The following is a 27394-nucleotide window of genomic DNA, read 5'->3' as shown; positions in this document are numbered from 1 at the left end:
CCTAGAAGAGAATTCATAACAAATTGACTTCTCGATCATCTATATTATATATGTACATATATACGTATATATTCCTTTTGAGCTTCACTCTCCTTCTCAATCAATCAACTTTATTCAAGAGCTACTCCTTATCTACCATCAAGTATTCCAATTATTACAAACACCCTTTTTAACTAAGTTGGTTTTCAATTCAAGTATTTTTAAAGAACCGTTTTGAAGCTACATAGACAAATAAATACGTGATAACATTCTACGTCTATACTTAATCTCAACTCCCTTTAATATCGAAGTGCAAGTTCGCTTATCTTTACGACAACAGAGCAAACATCCCTCCAAGGCAGGCGACACGACGATATAGAAATAAGAAACACTACCAACAACAAGCATATAATCTCGATTCGAACAGGAAAGAAGTACATATACATATGTGTTTATATATATTATTTATGAATTTATGTTTATTTGTATGTGGAAGCGCGACCCAGGCCTGAGAGGCAGATAGGCAGCGAGTTCTCAAGGCACAAACATTCAAACGGAATCAGAGTTAATTGAAAGAATCATTAATAATACGACTGGAAGCTCTTGCCAGACAATTACGTATATATACTCTATATGCATGTGTATATCGTATATAAGACATAATACCAAACAATTGCCGAAAAAATTAAAGTAGCAATTCAAGTCTTTTGTGTGTGTGTGCGTGTGTGGGAATCTCCGGATGGGTCTACGACGCGGGCATGGGCACGACGACCTGGAAGAGATGCAGTCGGGCATCGGCATGGCCCAGCTTGTTGGTCGCATTGCAGTAGAAGTCGCCGTAGTCCTCCTCGGAAACGCTATCTATGCGAAGCACCGAGGTGGTTGTCTCCGACGAGGAGGCGGTGTTGGAGATCTCGTAGTTCCGGCTAGACTGCAGCTGTACGCCCTTCTTGAACCACACCACAGTCGGCGCCGGGTAGCCCTGAACGCTGCACTCCAAGTTCGCCGTATGGTACAGCATCTGCGCCACCTTGGGCCGGTGCACGGCTATCTGGGGCCGGAACTCCACCTCAACGCGGATCAAGCGCTTGTCCGGTTGACCCTCTCCGTTTTGGGCAATGCAAAAGTAGCCCCCACGATCCATACGATTCACCTCCTTTATCTTGAGTGTGGGCTCGTTCAGCACATGGCCACCGGCCGGCAATAAGGCGTGTTGCTCGCGTGCCCACGAAATTGTGGGCTTGGGAAAGCCATCGGCATGACAGGTCACCTCCAGATTTTGTCCCTCAGTCACCGTAGTGCTCTTAGGCGTTGACTCAGCGATAACGGGCGGCGTTTTGATAAGCAAATTTAGCTTCTTCGTTACCTTTGCAGTGGAGGAGACGATCACCTGGCACTCGTAAGGGCCTTTATCGTTCGCCTCGATCTGGCGTATGCGGAAGCTGTAGACGGCGCTATCCTGGTCGGGATTCTCATGCACGGTGATATTATAACGCTGATCCGGCAAGCTGAGCATATTGCGCATGCTGAGCACCACGGCCGAGTTGGGCTCCGACTTGGCCCAGCTGACGGTCATTTGTCCCACATGCTCCACGGTGCAGTTGAACTCCACGGTGTCGCCCACCCGGGCCACCACATCCGGACTGATGTAGCTGATAACTGGCTGAGCGCTTGCGCTGGCCCACGAGATGCAGCACAGCCATGCGAATAGATAAAAGAGGTTCAGCATTTCGGCTGCTGATAATGTGCCAAAAGATTCGATTTGCTCGAGAGTTCAATGCGCTGCTTGCCGATTGCCGATTGCTGACTGCGCCGTTGTTGTGTAACAGTTGTTTGCTTCACGTTCGCCGAGCGACTGACTCGTCTTCGGCTCGGGCTTCGGCTGCGAACTCTGAGCGCCGCTCAAAACTGCAGGCGCTGCTCGCGTCAACGCCGGCATCGACGTTGACGTTGACGTTGACCGATCGCTTGTTATTGTTATCTCTACTTTAAGAACACACCAAATCGCTGCAAGAGCTCATGATCATATCTCCGCTTTGCTTTTGTTTACTTTCACGCTATGTTTTCGTTGCTATGTTTGCATGCATGTATTGGTGTGTATTTGTTGTGTTTATTAGTTGAGTTGTTGTTATTGCTGGACAGCTCACTTATCACTTTAACTTTGGCTCTGCACTCTTCACCATAAATTGATTTGTTTTGCTCTACTGCTGGCTGCAGCGACGTAGACTGCGACGGCCACGGCCACGGCCACGGCGAAGGCGAAAAAATACCGAAATCTCCTCGAAGAATCGCGGTTCGCGAGCAACTGGATAAAACTGACGCCAAATTTTGAATTTGTGACGCCATTTGCCCCTGAAAAACGTTTAGAAGTTCGTGGAAAGGTGCTGCACGCACTCACACAAACACACACACATACACACTCATACGCTTGATGATTTATGACATGGCGCAGGGAACAAAGGAAGCGACATGCTGGCAGCGGCAACGACAGAGCCAGCAACAGCAACGTCCTCTGCTGGAAAGACCTTTCGCCCGTGGAAATGCCAATGCTAGGTCGCGATCCTGCATGGCCACCATATGCATGCCATCTCTTTTGCGCTGACGCTGCTGGCCATGCTCAAGAGCAGAGGCGCGTGCGTGAAAACAAGATTGAAAAGGGGGTGGAAACGCTGTGACTGTTAAAAATTTTGCATGAATATCCTTAATTTATTTCTGAATTTCTGTGAATTAAGACAGACGACTCTAAGGCAATGATGATATGTTTTTTTTTTTTTTCATAATCATTTACATATGCATAAATATAAATTATTTCGAGACCTTGCATATTTCATATTCATGTACATGTACTATATAAAAATACAATCATTTCATTTTTTGTATTACTTTAAAAGTTTACCCATCAAGCATTCAATACAGCCATTAGAAATACTTAAGTAGGGATTTTTTATATTTCTCTAATATCCTAATGTTTGTTAAGGTAATAGTATTTTTTAATCCAAAATATATTATAATAGCGACGTCTTTGGGTTTTTTATCAGACAAAATATAAGTATTATTATTATTTATTTTTTTTTTTTCATATAGTGTCTTTAAAGTATTTTGTAATATTCTTCCGTTAGAGCTTTCCCAATATTTTACAGATTTCGCAATTCAAATAAAACTGTTGAAGCATTTGCAAGTGGGATAATTCCAAGTGAGATAGTTCGCTCCTCTGGCCGCAGCAAATTAAATCAGACCTTAAAACGTGACTGTGACTTCTGTCGAAATGCGGCGGATGTGGCAAAGGCGGCGGCAACGAAGGCGGAATACGACTCAGAATCCGATTCACAGTCAGATTCAGACTGCGAGACGCAGTCGGAGGCGGAGTCAGAGTCAGCGTCAGCGTCAGCGTCAGATTCTGTGGCAGGGAGCAGATGAAAGTGCATCCTCTGCTCTCGGTGCACATTTGAATCAGATAATTGTAAATTGTGTAAAATAATAAATTTCAAGTTAACTATCTGTGGACCGCATAGGGCGCTTCTATTCTTTTTCATTGCTGCGTATGAGTTTCCCGCCAGTTTCCACTGTTTTCCCGCTGTTTCCCTCTAGCAGTTGCTGCTGCCGTTGCACTTGCAGTCTGTAGTCCTGCAGTTCACATCATCATCGATGCTCCTTCTGCTATGCAGCGACTGGACATGGTTTTTCTATATGCATACATATACATATACACATATATTGAATTTATGTACATATACGTATGTATGTATACACACATGTATGTATGTGTGCGTACATTTGTGCACTGGAACGGCTGGCTGTGTGCACGTTCACGGATCTGAAACAGAAAATGTCAAATTTTGTAATTTATTACCCGAATCCTGTTTCTGTCAGTGAATCTTTTGGGTGTCTCGATTCGGTAGGGGTCGAGGCTTTGCCATAGTCCTTTGTCCACATATTGCGTGTGAATTTGTGGCCCAGTGTGCGAGTGTGCATGTATGTGTGTGTGTGTTTGTATGTTGTGCCTGTTATGTTTGCTTTTGGCTGGCTGCCGGGCTGAACTGTGAATTGACTCTGGCTGCCAGTTGACACAACAGCAATAGCAACAACAATAACAACAGCAATAGACAGCTTTTCCCATCTAAAGTCAACATGAACAATGATCGGGTACATATGTATGTATATGTATATGTATATTAGGTTAACGGTACTTAGTGCATTTCAAAACTGCTCCATAAACTACTGTCAATTTGACAATTTTATCACTTTCAACTAAACATCGACTAAAATTGTAGACAAAAATGAACATATACATGTCAAAAATAAGGAACCAAATTAAAATTATTGCAAATAGGCTAATAAAACTAATTTCCCCATATCATACGTAACAATTTTTTCCTAATGCAATCAGTTTGACTATTAATATGTATTATTATGTATCACTATATACTTGCACATTTTTTGAACAATACAATACAAAAAAACTTGAACTATACCATAATTATAAAGTTAAAAGCGTATCATTCCATGTATTTAAATTTTAAATATTTCCGCCATTTACAGCTTTCTTATAAGCGACATCTATGTGTTAGACGATGCACTAGCTGCAACTCCTATCTGGCAGCATTAAATTGAACAAAGCGACACCTAGCGTTTGCCTCTTATTTCGTTCGCAGCACATCGTTGCCACTAGCTACGTCAAACTATGTGGCAACACTTCGCGTATTCTGTTTTGAATTGTTGTTCTTTAGCTCGAAATAACGGCGGTTAGCGGATGCGATGTAAATGAAAGAAAAATGTGGGAATAATAAATTAGCGATTTTCAAATGTAACCGGTTACAATTCACATGCAAATGAAAAGTTAATTGAATTAATTCCAAGTGAAACGCGCCAAAAGAATACAAGAAACTAATTTGAGTGCTGGGTGGAAGGAAAATGGCGCAACCGCCGCCGGATCAAAATTTTTACCATCACACTTTGCCGCATCCGCACCCACACACACACCCACACCCGCACCCTCATCCACATCCGCACTCTCACTCACATTCGCAGCATCCACAGCTGCAGTTGCCGCCACAGTTTCGCAATCCATTCGACTTAGTAAGTTTACAGTGCAACTGCAACTGCAACAGCAACAGCAAAAACCTGCAACAACAACATTTCTTATCTTCTAATCCAAGCTGTTCGATGAACGCACGGGCGCCATCAACTACAACTACATACGTCCCTATCTGCCAAATCAAATGACCAAGCCAGGCAAGTACACTCATACATACAAGCAAACGCATTTATTTATATAGAAAGCCTATATTACCAGACTCCCCTTTAGCTATAAACTAAAAAAGAAAGTAAATACAATTCACTCTATTGGAAATATTGACACAGAAAACTCTCAGTATGTATGTATGTATGTGTATGTGTGTAACTAACATATAAATAACAGATATATGAATGCATTTAACATTTTTATGTAATTAATTAACATAATTGTTAAGAAACCGCGAAGTGCAGCAGCATTTAATACTTTTTAACCCAATTACACAATATTCAACGTTTTGGTTAATTCATAGAGTAAATTTGACAAAACATTAAAAATGTGCGTATATAAAATATAATATATATTATTAGGATATATTCTTTAAAATATCATTTAACTGTTATTCCGCTGTTTCTACATATCTCCACACGCAGATGAGTTGTCCGACTCGTTGGTTATGCGACGACCTCGTCGAACTCGCACTACATTCACCAGCTCGCAGATAGCCGAGCTGGAACAACACTTTCTGCAGGGACGCTACCTAACCGCCCCCCGTCTGGCAGATTTGTCGGCCAAGCTGGCGTTGGGCACAGCCCAAGTGAAAATTTGGTTCAAGAATCGCCGACGTCGTCATAAGATCCAATCGGACCAGCACAAGGATCAGTCCTACGATGGCATGCCGCTGTCCCCATCCATGCCCAATGTGCCACAAAAAGGGGTCGATCCGGATCCACCTAGTCTGCAGGCATTAACCCTGAGTGGTGGCGCTGCTACTCCCAATGCTCTAACGCCGTCGCCCACGCCGTCGACACCTACAGCGCAGCTCGTTGAACATTACGGCGAGTCCTTTGGCGCCTATTACAACTACAACCAGCAACAGCAGCAGCGACATGTGGTGCAGTTGCACGGCGGACAGCATACCGGCCAGTATGGAGTCTCTTCAGCGTCAAGTGCAACTGCTCAATTCTTTCAGCACGGCAATCTTCATACACAGCAGCAGCAGCTCCATCAGCATCCCCAGCAACTGCACCATCATCACGTGATTGCCCAACAACAGCAACAACAACATCAGCAGCAACAACAACAGCAACAGCAGCAGCAACAACAGCAGCACCAGCAACAACAATATCACCATTTCGATTTTCAGCAGAAATCAGGAAATGCCTGTCGAGTGCCCTTGATCAAGTGCGAGGACGAGGAAGAGTACAACTACAATGGATCATATTATATGCGAACGACACAAACGGCGGCGCTGGCTCTGTCCGGCAGTAGCAGCAGCGGCAGCGGCAGCGGTAGTGGTAGCATGCCGGCCGTCGAGTCGGGCGTGACGTCTGCTATGTCGCCCGGCTCCGAGGTCTACGAGCCATTAACACCAAAGAATGATGAAAGTCACAGTTTGTGTGGCGTTGGTCCGGCTGGCGGCGGCGTCAGCGTTGGCGGCCCATCTGCCATACCTGTCGGCGCCGCCGATGTCAATGACGACATGGACAATGGACCAAATAAGAAGACGACGACGCTACAAGTAAGTACATATAAATTCATCTCGTTCAGCCTAACAACTCTGATTTAAACAGAATTTGGAGCCACTCAAGACCACCAGTAATGTGGTCGCAGACAAATCCTGTGACAATGGCAGCGACGTCCTGGCCGCCGGACTACTCACTGTGGCGCGCAACAGTCTGATCGGGTGTGGCAGCAACGGCAGCAGCGCCTTTGGCAAATTTGGCAAACTAACTGCTCCACTGGCTACGCAGACGCCGCCGCCTCCGAATGCTGCATTGGAGGCCATGCATGAGGCAAATCAATATCAATGCACGATGGATACGATAATGCAAGCGTATAATCCACATCGTAATGCTGGAGGCAACACGCAGTTCGCCTACTGCTTCAATTAGGAGCAAACCCAATAATAGCATCTAGAATAATATATTATACAAATTGTAAAAACACAAATTTGAATGTTTGTGGTGTTTCTATAGCTTTAGAGGATACACGTTAATTCCTGATTGTACAAAGACTTACTGATTTGTAGATAATTGTAGTATTTTTAAGCTAACTAATATTGGTTTAATTGCATTTAGCTTAGTTAAGTTATAGCTGTTAATGCATCTTCAATTTGTCAATACTTTCTTGGAAGCGTCCTTTGCAAAATGTTCATTCATCTCGTGTTCGTCTGGCAGGGCCTTTCCAAAAGCCCAGCAATGCCCACCCAGATCTACTTGAGATAATATGGGCTTAATTGAAGGTTTTGCAGATGAAGCTTCCACAAAAAATTTGCAAGTAGAGTTCGAACTCATTTTATAGCTTTGATCAAGTGGCATGGCTAACAAAAACTGTACTGATCTAAATGAAAAATGTTTCTCTTGCTGATAATCGCAGGGCCGTCTGTAATAATTCTTCCTGCTATTATCATCCAAAGATCGAACGTTTAAACAATAATCATTCATCAGAATATTTTCAAATCCCACTATGCCACAGTTTTCATGTGACAATCAAACATTCTACACGTGAGAATTGTTAAAAAATTGTTAAAAATTACATGAAAGACCTCGATCACGGTTATTAAAACAACACCTAGAATTTGCTTGGAAATTTTTTAGATTTATGATGAATTGAATATGTATTGAAAAATTTAACCAGCTGCGGTTTCAATGGTGCACTATTAAGCAGATATTTTAAGCCTTAACTTTATGTTTAACTGTTAAAACATATAACACTTTGGAATATAAATTTAATATTCAACTCAATGGCTCTCCACTAGCACATTTTGGATTATATATTTAATTTTCAACTGAATAGCTCTCACAATTAATTTCTTAATAAATTTTACAAACCAAGCAAAACTATGTTTCAAAGATGTTACGATAATAGAACTGAACGGCTTAGTAATTCTTTAAATATTTATTTGATAATAAATGTATATTAAGTTGGTACTTTTAGATACCATCTCATTAAAGCTTAGATTGAGAAAAAATGGCTAAAAATGTTTTATTAAAATTAATAAATATATCAAAAATTGATATTATAAATAAAGAATATTTATATATATTATAAATATAAATAAGGCTAGTTTAGGGCCATCAACAAACTAACTAAATAGCTCTGACAGAATTATCAGGAGTAGCTACATACATAATTAAATCAATTTAATAACTTGTAAAAAGAATTGTTCAGATTTATTTCAAATTTAACTTTGGAATTTCATGAAATTTTCTTTATGTTTATATATGTATTTAGTTAAACATTATCTTACAAAAATGCAAGTAGGCAAATTTGACACGTTCGAAAACGATGCGATGAAAGAAAACTGTAGCTGGTTTTCCCGAAAATCTTATGAATTTAAAAAGAGAATCTTTTATGATTCGCAGGCACATGTGTGCAATAAAATCCGATCCGCGAATATTCTACGAATCGCGCATAATAAAATTCGCGCTTAATTTAAGTCCACAACGACCAGGTGCCTCCGTTTACCTCTACCTGCCCTGAACTACTTAGGTAGGCTGGCTCCTGGCCGGGTGTGCTCGACTCGCTGGCTCCGAGGCGCCGTGCTTGAGGTCGCGAACGCAGACTCGGCTCTTGCAACGCAGGCAACTTGTTGCAGCACATTTCTTTGATATAAAATATGGAAAATCCAACATTTGCATGAAAGAATGAAACTTGGGTTTCTCCCATATGCAATTTTATTGACTCGTTCCCTAATCATTTGTTGTTAACTGGAGGAACTAAAAAGGGGGCGCGCATAATGACAGATTATTGCAAATTATTATTGACTCAGAAGGAAAATTTTTTGCGAATACAATAGATAAAATATAAATAACAAATAATATGCTATATTCAATAACTAAAGCACTTCTAATAAAATATTCATATATACATAATATAATATAATTATATTTTGTAGTTTTTGATATTAATTGAGACCTAAATAAATAATGGAGCATTAGGTCTTGTATGATTTGTAATTATATAAATATCTAATAACCATGGAACTCATTATTATTTTTTGTATACTAGAATATGTAAATATGTATAGATACATTAGCTAATATATTTCATGTAATTTGTAAGCTCATATTGCTCAAATTAAATACAATGTGAAATCTAAAATATTCTTGAGAAATATCCGTTATATATGTATTTTCCTTTTTATGGGTTTTTATTTAATTTTTATTATTATTATTTTAATTTATTTATTTATTTTTTTAATGTGAATCAAAACTAATTATTTTTATTTATATTTCTATACAAAAAACTATTATAAATATTATTCTGCACTAGAAATATACATCTATATGAACATATGCAGAGATATTTTCATTTAAAAGGCTTACTATTTAGACAGACAATTATATTTAATTTTACAATAACGAGACAGAAGCCACATCTTAGCGAGGAGGATATTCTTAGGAATACAATTACCTATGTAAACGTACGTGCATATGTATATACATATGTATATAATCACGTGTCTCGTCTATGCAAAACTGTACAGAAATATGTGTTATGACTTTGCCTTTGTTCTGGAATATTTTTAGCGTATTCTCAGAAACAGCAAATCCCATAGCGCCAGCCATAAAGTTTTGCGAACGCGTTGAATTCGCATGTGAGGGCCGTACAGACGGCGACAGGGGCAGGGACTGAGACCAGACAAAGACAAAGGCAGAGACAGGAACAGAAACATAACTATAGAGAGTGAGACAGGGACAAATCGAGAGAGAGATAGAGAGAGGACAGACAGTGACAGAGATAGCAGAGGGCAGGCTGTATTGTGAGTGTGACACACAAATAAAGTCATAAACTGTTAAATCAAGCATAAAACCCTCGAATATCCTTTCGCGCAGCGCTGCTTTCTTTGCATTATGCAGGATAATTGTGGACGAGGCTAGCGACCAAAAGCCGCGTCGCACAGGATGCCTAACGTCGAATATCGAATGTCGTATGTCGCCGCATGTCCTTGGGATTCACTTTCGCGGACGTCTCGTCCAAACAGGTGCTACAAGTTGAACAACAGATCAGATCATCATCAACTATGGCCAGCCGACAGTCTAGCTATTGGCCAGCCAGCTCTACAGGGCTACAGGGCTACAGGCCTACCTGGGCAGCCAGATTCGGCTAGATCTGAACGGGAACAAACTCACGTAACGTCAAATCCCAGGCTAGCCGGATTTCGATCAAAACAAGCCTCTAGATTGGCCCTGGACTTGGAATTGGCTAGTCTGGCCGGTGCCAGACGCACATTCCGCAGCAACCAAGACAGAGACAGCGACAGCGACAGCGACTGCAATAGGCGGGCAGCCGGACAGTCGGGCAGTCGGGTCGGCCGGCAGCGTCAACCATATACAAAAGGATTTATGGCCCGTGCGCGAGTTTAGGCAAATTTTGGCAAGCCCACCGACTGACTACCTAGCCAACCTATATATTGCACGAGTGTGCTCGGCCAGGACATCACTAGCAATTCGGACAGCCAAGCAGCAGCACACGCAAGATGTCATCCGTCATGCATTACTATCCAGTGCACCAGCCCAAGATGAACGCCTATTCAGCTCCCTCGGTCAAGTACAGCAATGTAAGCATCAAGCAGCTCACTAAACCAAGCTAAAGGTTGGCTAATCTCTCTTCTCTATCTCCCTCAACATTAGCTCCTGTACGGCCACCATCACAGCACGCAGCCAGTGACAATGCAGCAACTGCAGCCGGTTCCAGTCGTGCATACAATGCCCACCTACCAGCCGCCCACGACGCTGCCGCAGTCTGTGGGAGAGCAGCCCGGACAGCAGCTCTCGTCCGACGAGAATATGCCGCTGCAGCCGGCGCAGGAGCAGCGCGTCAAGCTGAAGCGATCGCGCACCGCCTTCACCAGTGTCCAGCTGGTGGAGCTGGAGAACGAGTTCAAGAGCAACATGTATTTGTATAGGACGCGCCGCATCGAGATCGCACAACGGCTATCGCTGTGCGAGCGGCAGGTGAAGATCTGGTTCCAGAATCGGCGCATGAAGTTCAAGAAGGACATCCAGGGCCATCGCCAGCGCGATTCCAAGCCCAATGCCAAGCTGTCGCAGCCACAGACGGAGCAGAGTGCTCATCGCGGCATCGTGCAGCGTCTAATGTCCTACTCCCAAGATCCAAGTGCTGAAAAGCGGTCAACGAACTTGACCCCGCCCGCTATTCCGGCCACGCTGCCGAATTCCGTGCAGAACTACTATGCGCCGGCAAAGCCCAAGCCTAAGCCCCAATCAATGGCCAGTGGCACATCTGACCTCAGCGAAATTCTAGAACATCTTGCCCAGTCCACAACCACGCCCGCTTCGAATGCGCCAACTACGAGCTCTGTTTCCAGCGGACACTATTCCTACAATGTGGATCTGGTGCTGCAGAGCATCAAGCAGGATCTGGAAGCAGCGGCGCAGGCATGGTCCATATCCAATCCAGCGCAGAGTAGACAGCATTCCAACGAGTCCCATGCCAACTCATCGATCTCCATGAATCTATCATGGGGCGAGCCCGTGGCCAAGTCCAGAAAATTGAGCGTCTCCCACATGAATCCCTGCACATACGATTATCACAACTGATGCCCTATTTGATAATGTACAATTTATAATTGATACTTGATAAGTTTTATTTTATTTTTATTTTTTTCTGTTAAGTATTCGTCCCTGGTAAGAAAATGCCCTCGCCGACGCAAAAGGCTCAACTCAGTGAAACATTTTAAGCACAGTCAAATATTAAGAAGCTTCTTCTAACTCAAAGAAATTATTATAGAAATAGTATTAGTAACAATAAACAATAATAATAATAAAGCAAACATTGCAACAAATAGTCTTTCTTTTAGTCTTAATGTGTCATTTATTTTCAGTGTAAATTTTCTAAGCAAGTGCCCAAAATTTCAAATATTTTATATTTTGGATTCGTAATATTTTCGTAAAATTTTTGGCACATCTTAAAGTTTTATAAATTATCAATATGTTTAAAACAAATTGTTTAGTTCTTCTGAAAATTTGTATAGGATTTTATAACAATTAGATTGTCATTTTTACCACTAAATCAGTAAACAAAACTAAAAAAAAAAGTTAAAATCAAATAAATGTTAATATAAACTTAACTTAAACAACCAATATTATATGATAAGTTTTTTTCCCCCCTCTTAACACCTTTCCAGTTGTTGATACACAAAAGTATTTATTTATTTTCAATACGTTCTATACACATTGAGATAAAAAGAAAACTTATCACTTAAAGCGAGACCTTTATTCTATATTAACCCTCAAACAGACTTGCTTTTCCCAAGAGAGTTGCATTTTAGAAATGGAACAGCAGCATATCCATCATTCCTAATGTCAAAGCGTTTAAATGAGCAAAGAGTTCATTTTTGTGGCATACTTAAACAGTGGAAAAAGCCGATCCACCGGCCACGCCCGCCGCACTGGGCAGGCTTTTCACTTTTGCATTTAATGTCCTCTTGCGGCTTGAGGGTCAAGTCGAGGAATTCCAGAGGCAACGGCAGAGCCAAATGCCCGCTTGTCTGACCATCTATTAATGCAAGAGCAAAGTGTCAACCGCATTTGCCTTAAACGCAAGCCGAGGCTCAGGCCCAGTGGTCATCTTGAACAATTTGCCGGAGAGAGTGCGGCTGGGTCTACGGGGAGGTACGAAGTGCTACGATTTGATTTATGGATATTTAACCGCACGCATTACTAGTACTCGTGTCGAGTTGTTGGGACACTTGTTTTTGGGCGACATCTTTGTGGATATACGACTCGACTGCTGTTGCTGTTGCTGTTGCTGCGGATGCTGGTCTAAGGAATGTCCTCGAGAAGAGGGACAAACACACACACACACTCACTCACATGCCACAAAACACGCTTAGTTACTCCGGCTTGAAGTGACTTTTGGGGTTTGGCCTGGGGTTGGGTCTGGGCCGTGGCAAATCGCTTCCCCTGGGAGAAGGAAATTCGTCAGTGCGTAAATAGTGCCAAGGCGCTGGCCCAACCAAAAGGGGTGGGACCTTGGAATTTTCATGCGCATTGTTGACATTTGCGAGCATGTGTCAGACGCGTTTGCGGTAGCCACAGGCAATGGCAAGTCCTTGACATCACATGTCCTTCGCCTTGCTCTCACACACACACACACCCACACATTTCTCTGCCATAATGAATATAGATGTGATTTCGGCTTGGAGGCGTACCGGGGCGTGGCTAATCGTCTGGCCAGTTGAACGCTGCTAATCAAAGCCGCATAAAACGCCAGCTGCAATTACGCGAAATACCATTGTAATAAACATGTCCAACAGATTGTTTCAATTGTAGTTTCCTTATGCCTTATTCCTTGTGCCATCCGTATCCAACCATTCCGCGACTCAATCATTCCCAACTGAGCGCGGCACTTGCTCCACTTTAACTGTAAGCAAAATATTGTCATTTTATTGGATGGCGGCCGCTGATGAGCTGCCTCAAGATGAGGCAGCTGAGGCAGATGAGGTCCTGCCTCTGCCTTGGCCTGGTCATAACAATAAATTCCGAACCGCAATCGCTGACTCGAACAGCCCTGTCACGCCCCCATCCCTTCAGAACCAAATGGTTTCTTGTTAATTAAATTAAATATTCACTCGGCTTCTGCAGTTGGAGCTGTAGCTGTGGCTAGTGCAAGGCCCGCCAGAGCAGCCGCGACAATTTCTAATTAGATTGAATCTATAATTTTTATGGCTAATCGCAGCGCGCGTTTTCAGCTCTGAATTTTGAATTTGCGGCTTTCACGGCTCTTGCCAATTATTTCTTAAACACTTTGCCAAGCAGCCACAAAGCTAGAAAATGTATTTTGTGTGCTAATTAAACGGGCTCTTGGCTAACCACGATTCGCCTCTGCCTCATAAATTAATTGGAATCGCAAGCGAAAGAGTGGAAATATTTGTGTAGAGATTTTCTGCCAACAGAATTTTATAGTGTGCTAAAACGTTTGCCATTTTCATATATATTATTTTTGTTGATTTGTTTTTAATGTAAACTTAAAACAAGATTTTATAATATAAACCCAAATATTATTTACTTTTAATTGACCGTAATTATAAATTTAAAAAAAAAAAACCTCTCTGAGTTATTATTGTTATTGTCAAATTATGTATATGCTAGAATATGTGCCAATACATGAACCTATAAAATTGTTGTAGATCTCTGTCTATCTAATTTTTGAGGGTCAATTAATGGCAAGGCTTCACTAGAGCTCTATTAACTTAGATATATAACTTATTTTGTCTAGTTTTTATATATTCCTATACTTATGTTTAAGTATATTTATTACATTATATATTGCTATATTAAAATATAAGAGAGCTCCATGGAAAGTCTTTCTAATAGTTTCTACATATAATTTTCTTATTCCGAATTATATTCTATTTATTATATATTAACTATAGCTCATTACTTAGCTGAGGCAAATGGTTCAAAAGAACTTTACTTCATGCAAGAAATTCAATTAAAAATCAACTCACTTGAATAATTTTAGAATAAATATAATTTATTTCCATATATATGTATTTATATATATTATGTATATATATTTAAATAAATCTACATACTTATATTTTGATGGTTTTACAGTTGAATTAATACCTTGAATTAATTAAGATTTGAAAAAGTCTTAAATTATTAATGATCAAAGGAAACCGAAACTCTAGACAGATATTTGATTTGAGGTGCTAATTGAATTTATATTCTTTGCCACGTGGGCAATACTTTAATATCGTATCTTTATAAATAATAATTCATTCAGGTAATTTCAGCATGTACCTCAAATTTAACTTGCTCCTAGTTCACTGAGCCCAGTCTCTGCTTTTAACATTTGGTACGCTCTTCGGTTGCTTTCAGTATTTTTGGCACGTTTAAACGTTATGACATTTCACAGACGTGTTAGTCCCTCAACGCTGCCAATATGGCAACACCTGTCGTATAAACAGGCCAAATGTATGCCCCGTTCCCAGTTAACCAAAAAAACAAAAAAACAAAAAATGATATGAAAGTTTTTTCAGCTCACAAAATTTGCACATGGCAATGGAAGCGAATAGCAGGCGATGCGAATGTGTAGGCAGACCCAAGTTCCATGGTTAGCCTCAGCCTCTGCCCTGCTTGCCACGCCGTGAAAAATAGTGGGAAAGGCCTTTCCATATGTCTCTGTGCGAAGAAGAATCAAGTGGGCTCAACTGCTGTTGCTCTGTATTCTACGGCAGGATTCGCACGTGAAAAAAATTCACTTTAACATCTGAATGCCAATTGCGCACCTTTGGTCCTTCTGCACAGGATTGTCGCTGCCATACACCGCATCCGCACATCCTGTGCGCAATACAACGGTAATATTGTTTGTTGTACCCAACATAGCTTGAATCATGGGCCAAAGTCGTGAGGCTGTTGCCCGCATCTGTTGCTGCTCGCATTTCGGACTTTGCTCGGGGGGCTAAAATAATGTGCGACAAAATTTGAATATTTGATTATTTCCTCAAAATACGCACGCGTTTCTATACACCAAATACCAACTGATTGCAGCGCCCCTATAGATAATATATTGAAATATAATGTAAATTTAAACGATTTTACATTTGAATATTTATGATTGAAATGTTCAAGCTTCGACTACAAATTTGATTGTTTTTTGTGCTCCTAATCAAGGCTACAACTGAAGCTTGAAACGAATCGGTTTGATCGCTAGTGTAAATTGAACCTTGAACTGGCTTAGGTAGAATAAACAGCAACTGAGTTTCAATTTTCATTAATTTAGCATACAAAAGAGCCTTTGTCTATGAAGTATTTGGTATTAGATTATATAAGATGTTACTTTGATACATTACATTTTAAATAATTATATTGAAAATGTATAAAAAATTAATATAATAAAAAATAAAATAAAAAATAAATTTGAAAATTCTGCTTTTGGTATTAGATTATATTGGGTGTTATATTAAAGTAATATATTTAACATTAACTTATATTATAATAATTATAATAAAAATTTATAAAAATAATAGACATTTATAAAAAAAATAATTTAATAAAACAACAAAAAAAAATAAATAAATAAAAAAAAAATAAAATAACAAATAATAAAAATTGGAGATAAAAATAATTAAAATAAATACAAATTAAAAAATTCTGCGAATCTGCCCTTGCACATTCGAAGTTTAAAACGACGACTTAGCTATCATCGTCTCTTTTTATGAAGTGTATAACTTATTTTAAGCTCAAACTTCTTAAAGGTGTTTAGTCTAATGGGCAGTTCTACTCATGTTTCGCACCACATCTTAAACTTTAATTAACATAAAAATATAATATTAATTGTATAATAATATTCAAGTGTCATCAGAATGAAGGGTGTTTATTCCAATAAATCATTCCTGTCAACTCACATTCAGCAACTGCCTTTTGCTGCATGCTGTTGTTGACCTCCCAATAAGGATATCTATAACTTTATGCACATACATATATACATATATTTGTACACATATAAATATATATAAGGATGTGCCGGCTCAGTTGGCATATTTATGAGCCAATGGCCGGTATATTTTTCATGATGTAAAACCCACAATTAAATTACATGAAATCCATTTGTAACAATTACGCCGAATGGCAATCTATGCTGATGACGCCGGAACGCTCGTCATATGGACACACACACACACACACACACACACAATCATACGACGACAACAACAGCAGCAGCTGAATGCAGGGAAGAAAAAAGGAAAACAACTTTTGAGCACTTTGCCTAAACGCAATTCGTATAAAAATGCGATGCGTCATGTGAGCCATTTGGTCGGTCTGCAGGTCTGCAGGTCTGCTGGTTAGCGCGGCCAAAGGGGTTGCACGGAGGGATGTGCCGCAATGGTGCCACAACCAGTTCACCGGCTCGCTTTGAGCTGCAATTATTTATTCCTGCATGTTGCCACTTGCGTGAACGGAACGAGCGAACGGCCACAGTCGAACTTTGCAACGAGCGTCGCTGGCGCTTAAGCATGTCCATGTCCGGCCTGCCAGCCAAAGCCAGAGAAAGAGCCATGCTCAACCTCAACTCCATCTCCATTTCCATCTCCATTTCCATCTCCGTCTCCGTCTCCATCTGCATAGCCATCGCCATCGCCATTGCTGTTGCTGTTGCGCTCCTAAATGCTATGTGCACACGAGACACATATCCGCCGCCAGCTCTCAAAGTGCCAACACACAGGACGAGGTAATGTCGACCGACATGCACAACCAGAGCCAGAGCCGGTGCCAGAGCCGGTGCCAGTGCCAGTGCCAGAACCAGAGTCAGTTCCAGTTGCAGTTTCCATTGCCATGAAAGTGGATGACTGCAAGTTTGTTTGGGTCTTTGGCTTGGCGTTCAGATTGCGGCTCTATTATTAGATGCCATTATGTTTTATAGTCTATAATTGATCCTCTGAGCTTGGCATGCGTGCATTTCTTTATCTTACAAATTGTCTGAGATTAAATGAAAAGTAATATGGACACATTGTACAATCCACTTATACGCTACGGAGCGCATGGTAAAAAACCTTTCGCAGATAATCGTCGTCTTGGTTAATATAGCGAAATCGCTTCAAACAATCTAATGAAATATTAATACAAGTACTCGTACTTTCGTGCAAGTCTTTAAGAACATGCCTTACATTTAAGCTGTTAGTCAGACCTCCCAATAGCTTGCGATTCTCTCGAAATTACTTAAGAAACTAATAAATGTCATCAAATTCAATTGTTTATTTACTCTGCGAATTAACACAATAATTAATGCAGTTACATATATAAATATATATAGATAGTTTCAGAGTAATTATATTAAGACATATAAATATATCTGAATAGAGAAGAATATAGAATCTCAGGATTTTCAGTATTATTTCAGTATTTTAAAAATATATATTAATATATGTAGTAATATATTAATTAATAAAGGGTAGTCAGGAAATAATCTTAAATATTTTACTTGGTAGATCATATTAATATTTTGTTAAAACTGGAGATTTTAATTTTAATTAAATTTGTATTTAATGTCGAATTTAAGCTAACATTTCTAAATACACAGGTATACAAATATACCCATATTCATTTATACTTGCGTGTTGCTAAGCACTCAATGAGTATCCATGGAGCACGATTGTCGTGGTTGCCATGCCATGGCCCCTTTTGTGATTATTGTATCAACAAACGTGAACGCAAATATTTACGAAAAATTAGCTTAAATATTAAATAAATAATACGTGGTTCAAATATGTATTCCCTGGAACATCCACAAATGGATGAGAGTTTTCTGAAACTCGATTCAACTGTGGACGAGGTTATGAATTTACTGCGAAGTATTATTAAGCCAACTGAGTAAATTACCTAACTCTAAGAGTGTTAAAAATGAAACTATAATAAAGTACTTCTATAGAACGGAAACTTCAACTGAGCCAGAAGAGTCTTCAGACTGCGTTACAGATGATAATTTTATGGTCACTGTGAGACAAAATCCAGGGAATGCCCCAAACAAGGACAAGGATCGCTTTACATTTATGAGACAGGTGGAGGTGGACCAGACAGAACGCACCAAAGCCCGCCTGGAACGAGAGAGAGTTGCACAGATATTTAGAAAGTATGGAATATATTAAAAGAAAATCCTATGTAAACTATTTTAAACATCCAAATTCCTTTCTTAGGCTTGGTAATGCCAACTATCGCCAGGGTAACTACGAGAATGCTGTGCGCATGTACAGTCAGGCCCTTGAGAACATTAAGGATAGCCCCATATTGTACATAAATCGTTCTCTGAGCTATATCAAGTAAGTAAACTCATATCTTCAAAAACAATTTCTAATAAAACTTCTACTGAATTTCCCACAGACTGTCGCAGTTCAAGCGGGCCATCATCGACTGCGACTTCGTGTTGAATAAACTGGATGAGAAGAATATGAGAGCCTGGCTCTATCGCGCCATGGCCTACAAAGGCCTCAACGACGAGGCCAGCTACGATAACTGCATTAGATACGTGCGCAAATATCATTCTAAGCAATTGGAGTTCATTGACTCTTTTATCGAAAAAATGAACAATATGCAGTGAAAATGATACCAAATAGCTAAAATAATTATTGATAGTTTATACTAAATAATATTTATTTAAGGTATATATGATTATAGAAATATAAAAATAATTATCAACTCTTTTAAATATAATGTAATATATAATATTAATATAATTTAAAAATAATATATAAAATGACATTGATGTTTGAGTTTGACAAGTTCGGATTAATATTAATATAAACAACAATTTTATTGTTTGCCAAAACCTCTTTCATTTAAAGCCTTATATGTTAGCTGTATGCATTAGCTATATTTAAGAGCTTATTTGAAGTTTCGAGCCGCAAATAGAAACCGAAAACCCGCGAGCGAGGTAAATGCTAACTCAAGTGTTGTTTACATATGACAGCAGGAATTTTCATGTTGGTGTCAACGTTGTCAGTGTCTGACTGCAGAGAGGCGCTGCGGAAGCGTGAACCGGCGAATAACTCTTTCGATTCTAATGCCATTCAATGGCAACTCGTAACCCCCGCACCCCTACACCATGGCCCAGAGCCCATTCTCACCCCGTTAAGGCAAACAATTCGATGGCGGTAATCAATCTTCCTCCACACTGTGCGAGCTGACAGCTCCGTGGTGTAGAGTCAAATTGCGATCTTTGTTTGTCCCGGTCTCGGTCCCGGTCCCGGTCCCGGCCAGAATCGAGTGCACAGGCCCCCCAATGTACCCAGGCGTCACACAGCGAGTGGGTGGTGGGGGCTCGCTTGTTCCTGTTCCATTTATGCGTGTCAAAGGTTGCGCCAGAGGGCGACAGATTGAAGCGAGGCGAAGGCAGCCGACACAAATGTTGTACTTGTCACGGTTGTTGCGGTAGTTGCATCTTTTGCTTCAAGTCCCGCCAGAGCGACAGAGAGTAAGAGACAGAAAGAGAGGGGGAGAGTGAGAGCGTGAGTTGGGGTACATACATGTGACAGGCTAGCTAAAATCTCACATGATAAATAGTCAATAAATACTTTTATATCTATATAAGCACTAGATGTACATATGTACATACATACATGTGTGTCAGTCGCTGCAAATGAGTCGTAAAATTTTTTCTATTCCTGTTTGATTTAATTGATTTCACTTGTCATTTAACCTTTTGACCAAATACTAAACAAAAGAGTTCATAATTAACGCGATTATTGCGGCCATAGATATCGTATGCCAACTAGATAGCTAATAGTTATAAGAATAGTACATCCATCAATAGAAAATGTTATTTATATAGAATCATGCAAGAATCAATCAATTATTAACAAAAGAATAATGAACATTAATTGCAATTCGAATGTCATGAAATAAATGAGGCCAATATTCACCAAGAATTACTAAATTTATTTAATATGGACTTCAGAGTTTGACTAGAGTTCTATATAAATAAATACACTTATGCATGTATATACGCATGTATACATATTTTCATATACACTATGCCAGTGCTCAACTTTTCTAATCAATATTGGCAAAGTTTATCGATAATGAAATGCGATGCATTAATGTTATTGAAATAATAAAACTAATATCTGCCACAACAGCTGCTGATGAAATATTGTCCACAAAACAATCTGCTTCAAAGCGGAAGCAATATTCAAACTGAAGACACACCCACACACACACACACACAGAGACGCATACATCTTACATAAATGTGAGTGCGTTCGAGCAAAATTTCAATATGTGGAAATTACATTATGATATGATGACACCGATTTATCTAAGTGAACAGCCGGCAGAAGGGCGGATATGAAACAACATTTGGCTACGATTTTTAATACAATTGCGGTTTGCTGCAAATTTACTTTTGGCAAAATATTTAAAAATAAATATACGAAATGTGTAAACAGGTCATAATATATACTTTGAAATAGCTAAATAATTTTAAATAAGTCTAGAAGGAGTTCTTAAACAAATATAATAAATTGAAATAAATGAAAATATTCATATCTATTTTACTTATAATTATTTATTTAGATAAAAATCATAATAAATTTAAATTTTAATATTTGTGCAGTTAAATATTTTGGATATATAGTCAACAATTTTATTCAATATTATTAAATAATGTAAATATTTTTAAAGCGATTAAAAGGACATAGAATTAAATTATAAATAAGTTTAAAATATTAAGAAATAATTATTTGTTTAATTTAAATTTTAATTTAGTTTAATTTATTTTATAATAGATGATAGAATTTAGTTAACTTAAATTGGAAAATAAATTATCAAACATTAATTTGAATCATTAATCATTTAATAAATGTTGTAGAAAGTCAAAATCAACCTCAAATGATTGATAAGAAGCTTCCGATGTCGTCGGAGAACTCGTACTGGAAGCCCATTCAAGTTGTTGGGCGCCAATCGGAGCAGCATTTAAATGATCGAAATTTTGAAAGGATTCAAGTGATTCAAAGGAATCATATGAGGCGGTGGATGAACAGGCAGATGTAGTCATCGAGCTAGCCGAATTCCAAGAAGATTGCTGATCTATCGTCGTAGTACTTATGAACTGATCGATAGGTTGACTATATTGTGTTTCTTTCAAATCTGCACCTCCTTGCCATAAGTCTGCGCTGAGCCAATCATTTTGCCACATGCCCAGATCAGTCAGACCAGGAGTTTGTAGGCGATCAGGAAACTGGTCTACATTGAAATCGAATTGTTGCTCCATGGGGGTGTAGGTGTTTGGCTGCTCGGGCAGTTGAAATGTCTCAGGATGATTACCCCCACTCACATATTGCAATAGACGTTCGACAATCAGTTCATGCTCACTGAGTGGCGGCTCTAGAGGATCAGGGGATTGAATTGGAGCCGAATTTAGGAACACTTTGGAGCTCAGCTGTCTGTTGGCTAGCTTCTTGCTCTTCATGCGACGATTCTGGAACCAAATCTTCACTTGTCTTTCGGTAAGCTGCAGACGTTGAGCAATGCCGATGCGACGCGGTCTGCCCAGATATTTGTTCTCATTGAACTCGCGCTCCAGTTCGAGCAGTTGGTGACTTGTGAAGGCGGTGCGAGACCGCTTGCACTTGGAGGCGATTGGAGGACAATGGAACTCAGACGATTGAGGCAAGTTTATCTGGGAGTAGAGAAAGAGAAGTATATATTATAGCATATATTATTATAATTCCAGAAAAGGCCAAACTTACCAAGTCCTCGATCATCATATACGATTCACTTGTGTTGCAATTGTTGTACATTTCGCTGAGAGAGCTGATCTGAGCTTCTGTTCTGTGACACATTTGTTTTTTAACTAGTTGTCATTCCGTGTTGTCGCTTTACTTTTATACTCTACAGGTAAATCCCGCTGCAAATCGGAGAACTCTTCCCGGCTGCTACCTGTGAGCACACGGCACGGCGTCACGACTCTGCCCAGCCGGCTGTTGTTATATGTCGCGTCCAGATTCTGTCTCCGCAAGGTCCTCGACACATTTGGTAAGTGGCGTGAGTCCTGATTGCGAAACGACTGCCGACGACGTCGTATGAGTCTAATTATAATGCATAATTCAATTGACTCCTAAGAGACATTAGCAAGCCAATCGAAAGTCAGACATGTAAAAACAAGTAAGAAAGCTCTAGTCGAGACTGCTCGACTACGAGATCCCCTGAACCCTACAAGCAACTGATATTTCAATAATAATTAGCACCCACACACGCACTCATGCAAACAAATACACGCACACACACACACTCACATATACAGGCGATTGCGCTTGGGTTGCGCTGCAGTGTTGGCAATATTAGGAGAACTTATTTGTTGAATAATTTAATTTCTAGACGTACGATCGTAATGAAACTTTCAGAACGTAATCATAATGTTAAAATGTATGTGTATACCGAATCACAAGTCTCTAGTATTTGATATACGACTTTTACAAAGATGAGGGTGAGGGGGTGGATTTAGTGGTGGGGGGTAAATTTTAACAAAAACCGAAATTGTATGACATGCGTCTTAATATACATTTTAAATTTGGAGACTGTAGCTTGAAAGATGTAGGAGATATAATTTTTTAACTGATCTTCGATAAGGTTTTTTATCGATAAAAAAGTATCGGAATGAGTTATCGTTTTTTAGTGATAAACTCGATATCCGCGTGATATATACGGACATTTTAAAAAAAAGTTGAAGTCTCTAGCTCTTATATCTTCTGAAATCGACGCGTTCAAACATACGGACAGACGGACGGACGGACGGACGGACGGACGGACGGACGGACGGACGGACAGACAGACGGACAGGGCTAAATCGACTCAGCTTGTCGCCCTGATCAAGAATATATATACTTTGTGGGGTCTGCCACGCCTCCTTCTGCCTGTTACATACATTTTAACAAAACCATTATACCCTGATTTCCCATTTTCAATGGGTTCAGGGTATAAAAATGTAATTGTACTCCAATGTTCACCAGAGTACTACAAATTATTATTTGCTTTGGAGAACTTGTGGGAAAAAGAGTAGAAATATATGATATCGACAATATGATTGAAAATGATAAATATAACGAAATTAATCAATTATTATTGAGAGTTAAATAGAAATATTTCACATTTTGAAAGCACTTATTATCTTCATTATGACTTATTATATATTATTTCATCTAGATTTTATATGGTAACCATACTTTTAACGATTGATAGTACTTTATAAAATATATTTACTCAGGAGATCAAATGTGTAACTCTAGCCAAAAATTGCTCCTATCGACAAAATGTTAAAGCTAAGCTAAAAATGGAAAGTTTTGCTTGCAGACCTCTGCCATAAAGAGCCAACAGGTAAATTTTCACCTTTATCTCAGATATGAAAGAGAAATAAATTGGTTTTTCCGCGGGTTTTCCAAAAGAACTGTGAATACTTCACCCTCAGCTACCTGATTACCTGAACAAAATCGCGGGCTAAACTTAATCCCGGCCAATAAAAATTGAGCTCTCGCCCGGTGCATGTGTTACCACCTCACCATATATAAAGTTTTATGGTAAGAGGCTAAAAGAAAAGGGAATCGTGCGAAGGATTATGCAAAATAACGAAAGATCAGAACAGCTAACCAATCTTTAAGATTATACTAAATAACCTACAAACAAGATTATTTCTTATATTTGCAAATCCATTCCAATAATCACTAGAATTTTAAATACGATATTATCGGGTTATAACCCCGATTTTTGTTCTAGTTACTCTGTCATAAATTTAAAAGTAAGAATTTTGTATAGACAAATTAAAAAAGAAATACTAAAAAGTAGAAGAAAATAAATCATAAACATTTCAATAATTAATAATAAAGTTTATGTTTTAATATAGTATAGTATAATAATAAAAATAATTTATCTTAAATATTTCAATAAAGCTTGGCTATTGTAGAAAAATATATGTCATTCTCTTATAAGTTGTCTACTCAAATTGTTAACAGTGTAGTTAGTCTACTCGTTCGTAAACTTTTATCGGCTACTGTGCAGCATAAATGAAACACACGACGAACGCAGCTAGCGGTTGCCAATAAAAACAGAATGTGAAAAAGTGAGGCAGCAGAAAAACGAATGCCACCAAGATTGACAACATGATGGTTAGACAGACAAGAAGAAGCGCTCAAAACAAAAAGAAAGACGCGCAGCGTGCAAAGCGAAATGTCAAAAATACGCAACGCCGGAGACAACAAAAATAAAAACAGAACAAAAACGAGTGATAGATAGAGAGAGCAAAAAGAAATGGAAGCTCGTCACTGCTGCGACGGAATGTGTAAATAACAAAAACCAAATAAATTCCGTCACACGCAACACGTTTACCGTAAAAACAGCGCTGCAGCCGCTGAACAGGCAGACAGCGCCGGCGACAACGCCACAAAGCGACAGAGCGACGCAAACATACACATGCACTGCGACCAATCAGCGATGCGGAGACTTTGCAGCCGCTGACTGTGTGCGCGTGTGTGAGTGAGTGCGGAGAGTGTGAACGAGTGTATGAGTGGCTCTATCGCCTACCTGAGTGCGACTGGCCCGGCAACTACATTTGCCATCTCCATTGCGCATGCACGTCTCCGCTCTCCGCTTATCATTGCACGAGCCGTGGAGATCTAGCGATAACAGCTACAACAATAATGTTAAGCAGAAGTAAACAAGAATTTATTTAACAGAAAATAAGTTATTAACATATTATTGTTTTATAAAAAGTACTGCTGATATGTTGATATGAGGTTGACTCCATTGAGAAATCTTTAATGTGAGTTAAAATATATAATGTAATAAAAATGTTTATTATTATTTTTTTTAATAATAATTACAATTTAAGGAATTCTTATTTTTATTTATATCATCATATTCCACACGTTTTCGATAAGTGACTGACTTCTAATTCACACCATTTCGTTCGGAGCACGACTTCAGCGTTCACGAGCACATCTCTCCGCTCTATCGAAACCACCCCAACTTTCATTGTGCTCTGCCGCTAGCTCTGCCACAGCAACAGAACCAACACAACTAACACAACCAACACATGCATGCACCACACAAGCCGCTTTGGACACGCCCCTCTGATTGGTGGTTGTGGCGCTCATCTTTGAATACACAGTCGTCCAATATGCTCATTCTTGGCCACTCCTTGCGACAAGTGCGGACAAGTTTCAGTGCGTTCGGTGCTATTGGATGAAATGGTTGGCTAAGTGTCGTGCCGCACGAAGCAGCGTCGTATTGCCCAAACCGGAGGGAGAGTTGCGATTCTGAGTCTGAATAGTCTTGACGTGAATAACTAATATATCAGTCGAAACATTTAGCTAAAACCCAAAAACTTTCTGTGCGAATTGTGCAATAAAATAGTGCATATTATTTAGTTGAAATAAATAACAAATATTAACGGCAAAAGCCAGCCATCGCGGCCGCAACAAAAACAACTGAAACCGGTTCTGCGCACCGATACGCGAGACCAGAGCCTACGCCGCAGGCCAGAGAGAGACAGCTATACAGGCAGCACATAGTTGGCGCGAATGTGTAGAAAAGTGTAACTTGTAACTACAAATTGCAGTGCAACTGTGTGTGTGTGTGTGCGTGTGTGAGTTCGCGCATGTGTGTGTATGTGTGAATGTACTCTGGCCATTGCAAGATCAGCTTCGGTGTTTTTTTTTTTGTCGCTTTGCCAGGCCCTTAGCTCAGCTCACAAGCAAAACTTCAACTGAAATTGTCGTTACGCATACGCACCGTTGTGCCGCGTAGCTAACTATTGCATTATCGTGCGTCCGTCGTGTTGTGCTCTGTTCCCATTGTTGTTTTGGCACTCGCGTCGCCATGGGTGCCAAGGTGTGTAAAACTGTAGCTGTAGCTGTAGCTGGCAATTCGACATGATGGAACAACTGCCACAGTCTCGCTTGGCTAAGCACCAGCGTTCGCCATCGCCATCGCCATCGAAATAGTCGGAGCAACGCGTCGCGCTTGCCGCTGACAACTTTGTGCCTGCTTGGCGGTCTTATCTGACCCTGTTCGTAAATATCTCTCGAAAACACACATAATAATATATACAGTACTCAATTAGATAGTACTCGATTCGCATAGTTTAAACGTGCCGCTCTACACGCAGAAATATGTCAAAAACCCGCATTGTGTCAAAGTGCTAAAAATGTGAGAAAAAACGAAAACATCGCGCACAAAATGGAAACCTATGAAAACTTACTTTGCAGGCGGAACTGTCACAGCGGGCTCTAGAAATGGTGCGTGGTGTCTCTATGGCTAAAAATAATATCTTTATTTTGTGCCTTTTTCATTTTTTGTTTATCTACGTTTTTTATTATTTATATTATTATTTCATATATATTTAATTAATTTTGCCTGCATATATCAATTTTATTTTATTTTATTATTTTTTTGTTGCTTGCGGAATTTAACAAATATATGATGTTCCCTTTAATCAGCTCTTTTTTAAGTTCATTTAAACTGTTTTTGTAAGCATTTTAATATACATTGTGGTGTTTTTGTCTACTTTACGTAAATTGCCACTTTTTCTAGGCCTAAGAAATATATTTTTATAAATAATGATAGGTTTGCATGCAAACCAACTAAATTTTATTTCGTTTTATGCGGCATTTCCTAAGGCAGAATTGATTGTAGTTTTTCCATAGAATTTAAATGGATA

The 27394-nt window shown here is 39.6% G+C and overlaps 6 protein-coding genes and 1 long non-coding RNA gene across 9 annotated transcripts in view; 4 read left to right on the top strand and 3 right to left on the bottom strand.

Annotated features, from left to right (window-relative positions):
- Positions 1-430: 430 nt before the first annotated feature.
- Positions 431-2087, bottom strand: Ama (Amalgam). The gene has a single exon (XM_018113588.3). It carries the CDS (start codon positions 1706-1708, stop codon positions 725-727), a length of 984 nt encoding a protein of 327 aa, XP_017969077.1. The 5' UTR covers positions 1709-2087; the 3' UTR covers positions 431-724.
- A 978-nt stretch (positions 2088-3065) lies between these two features.
- LOC149092270 (uncharacterized) lies at positions 3066-4313 on the bottom strand. Its single transcript, XR_016197684.1, has 2 exons — positions 3830-4313; positions 3066-3662 (listed from the first exon to the last, which is right to left on the bottom strand). It is a non-coding gene; the product is annotated as an uncharacterized LOC149092270 (long non-coding RNA).
- A 378-nt stretch (positions 4314-4691) lies between these two features.
- bcd (bicoid) lies at positions 4692-8008 on the top strand. The gene is made up of 4 exons (XM_018113587.3): positions 4692-5055; positions 5136-5211; positions 5647-6734; positions 6787-8008. The coding sequence occupies exons 1-4, from the start codon at positions 4891-4893 to the stop codon at positions 7105-7107; spliced, it is 1650 nt and encodes a 549-aa protein (XP_017969076.1). The 5' UTR covers positions 4692-4890; the 3' UTR covers positions 7108-8008.
- Positions 8009-10121: 2113 nt separating this feature from the next.
- zen (zerknullt) lies at positions 10122-11978 on the top strand. The gene is made up of 2 exons (XM_018113589.3): positions 10122-10778; positions 10852-11978. The coding sequence occupies exons 1-2, from the start codon at positions 10698-10700 to the stop codon at positions 11779-11781; spliced, it is 1011 nt and encodes a 336-aa protein (XP_017969078.1). The 5' UTR covers positions 10122-10697; the 3' UTR covers positions 11782-11978.
- A 6390-nt stretch (positions 11979-18368) lies between these two features.
- Positions 18369-19285, top strand: LOC108659556 (tetratricopeptide repeat protein 12). Its single transcript, XM_018112547.2, has 4 exons — positions 18369-18561; positions 18620-18820; positions 18885-19007; positions 19069-19285. The coding sequence occupies exons 1-4, from the start codon at positions 18458-18460 to the stop codon at positions 19283-19285; spliced, it is 645 nt and encodes a 214-aa protein (XP_017968036.1). The 5' UTR covers positions 18369-18457.
- A 2170-nt stretch (positions 19286-21455) lies between these two features.
- zen2 (zerknullt-related) lies at positions 21456-22847 on the bottom strand. The gene is made up of 2 exons (XM_018101962.3): positions 22434-22847; positions 21456-22363 (listed from the first exon to the last, which is right to left on the bottom strand). The coding sequence occupies exons 1-2, from the start codon at positions 22524-22526 to the stop codon at positions 21530-21532; spliced, it is 927 nt and encodes a 308-aa protein (XP_017957451.1). The 5' UTR covers positions 22527-22847; the 3' UTR covers positions 21456-21529.
- Positions 22848-25843: 2996 nt separating this feature from the next.
- The window catches only part of pb (homeobox proposcipedia), a 41100-nt gene continuing 39549 nt past the window's right edge, over positions 25844-27394 (top strand). For all 3 annotated transcript variants that reach the window (XM_089260746.1, XM_089260749.1, XM_018113162.3), the window contains exon 1: positions 25844-26972. The gene's annotated coding sequence lies outside the window, so the exon portion shown is untranslated. The remainder of the gene's footprint in view (positions 26973-27394) is intronic.

This window comes from Drosophila navojoa, chromosome 2 (assembly GCF_054131105.1).
Source record: "Drosophila navojoa isolate 15081-1374.11 chromosome 2, UAZ_NAV_1.0, whole genome shotgun sequence".
Classification (NCBI taxonomy): domain Eukaryota; kingdom Metazoa; phylum Arthropoda; class Insecta; order Diptera; family Drosophilidae; genus Drosophila; species Drosophila navojoa.
Note: the sequence above shows the minus strand (reverse complement) of the source record. Positions and strands in the feature narration are given on the sequence as shown.

Coding starts and splice junctions, on each gene's coding strand:
- LOC108659556 (XM_018112547.2), top strand. CDS start 18,458: ATGTATTCCCTGGAACATCCACAAATGGATGAGAGTTTTCTGAAACTC. Junction 18,562..18,619: donor AGTATTATTAAGCCAACTGA/GTAAATTACCTA, acceptor GTACTTCTATAG/AACGGAAACTTCAACTGAGC. Junction 18,821..18,884: donor GTTGCACAGATATTTAGAAA/GTATGGAATATA, acceptor TTCCTTTCTTAG/GCTTGGTAATGCCAACTATC.
- zen2 (XM_018101962.3), bottom strand. CDS start 22,526: ATGTGTCACAGAACAGAAGCTCAGATCAGCTCTCTCAGCGAAATGTAC. Junction 22,364..22,433: donor ATATGATGATCGAGGACTTG/GTAAGTTTGGCC, acceptor CTCTACTCCCAG/ATAAACTTGCCTCAATCGTC.
- zen (XM_018113589.3), top strand. CDS start 10,698: ATGTCATCCGTCATGCATTACTATCCAGTGCACCAGCCCAAGATGAAC. Junction 10,779..10,851: donor CCTCGGTCAAGTACAGCAAT/GTAAGCATCAAG, acceptor CCTCAACATTAG/CTCCTGTACGGCCACCATCA.
- Ama (XM_018113588.3), bottom strand. CDS start 1,708: ATGCTGAACCTCTTTTATCTATTCGCATGGCTGTGCTGCATCTCGTGG.
- bcd (XM_018113587.3), top strand. CDS start 4,891: ATGGCGCAACCGCCGCCGGATCAAAATTTTTACCATCACACTTTGCCG. Junction 5,056..5,135: donor TTCGCAATCCATTCGACTTA/GTAAGTTTACAG, acceptor TTCTAATCCAAG/CTGTTCGATGAACGCACGGG. Junction 5,212..5,646: donor AAATCAAATGACCAAGCCAG/GCAAGTACACTC, acceptor CTCCACACGCAG/ATGAGTTGTCCGACTCGTTG.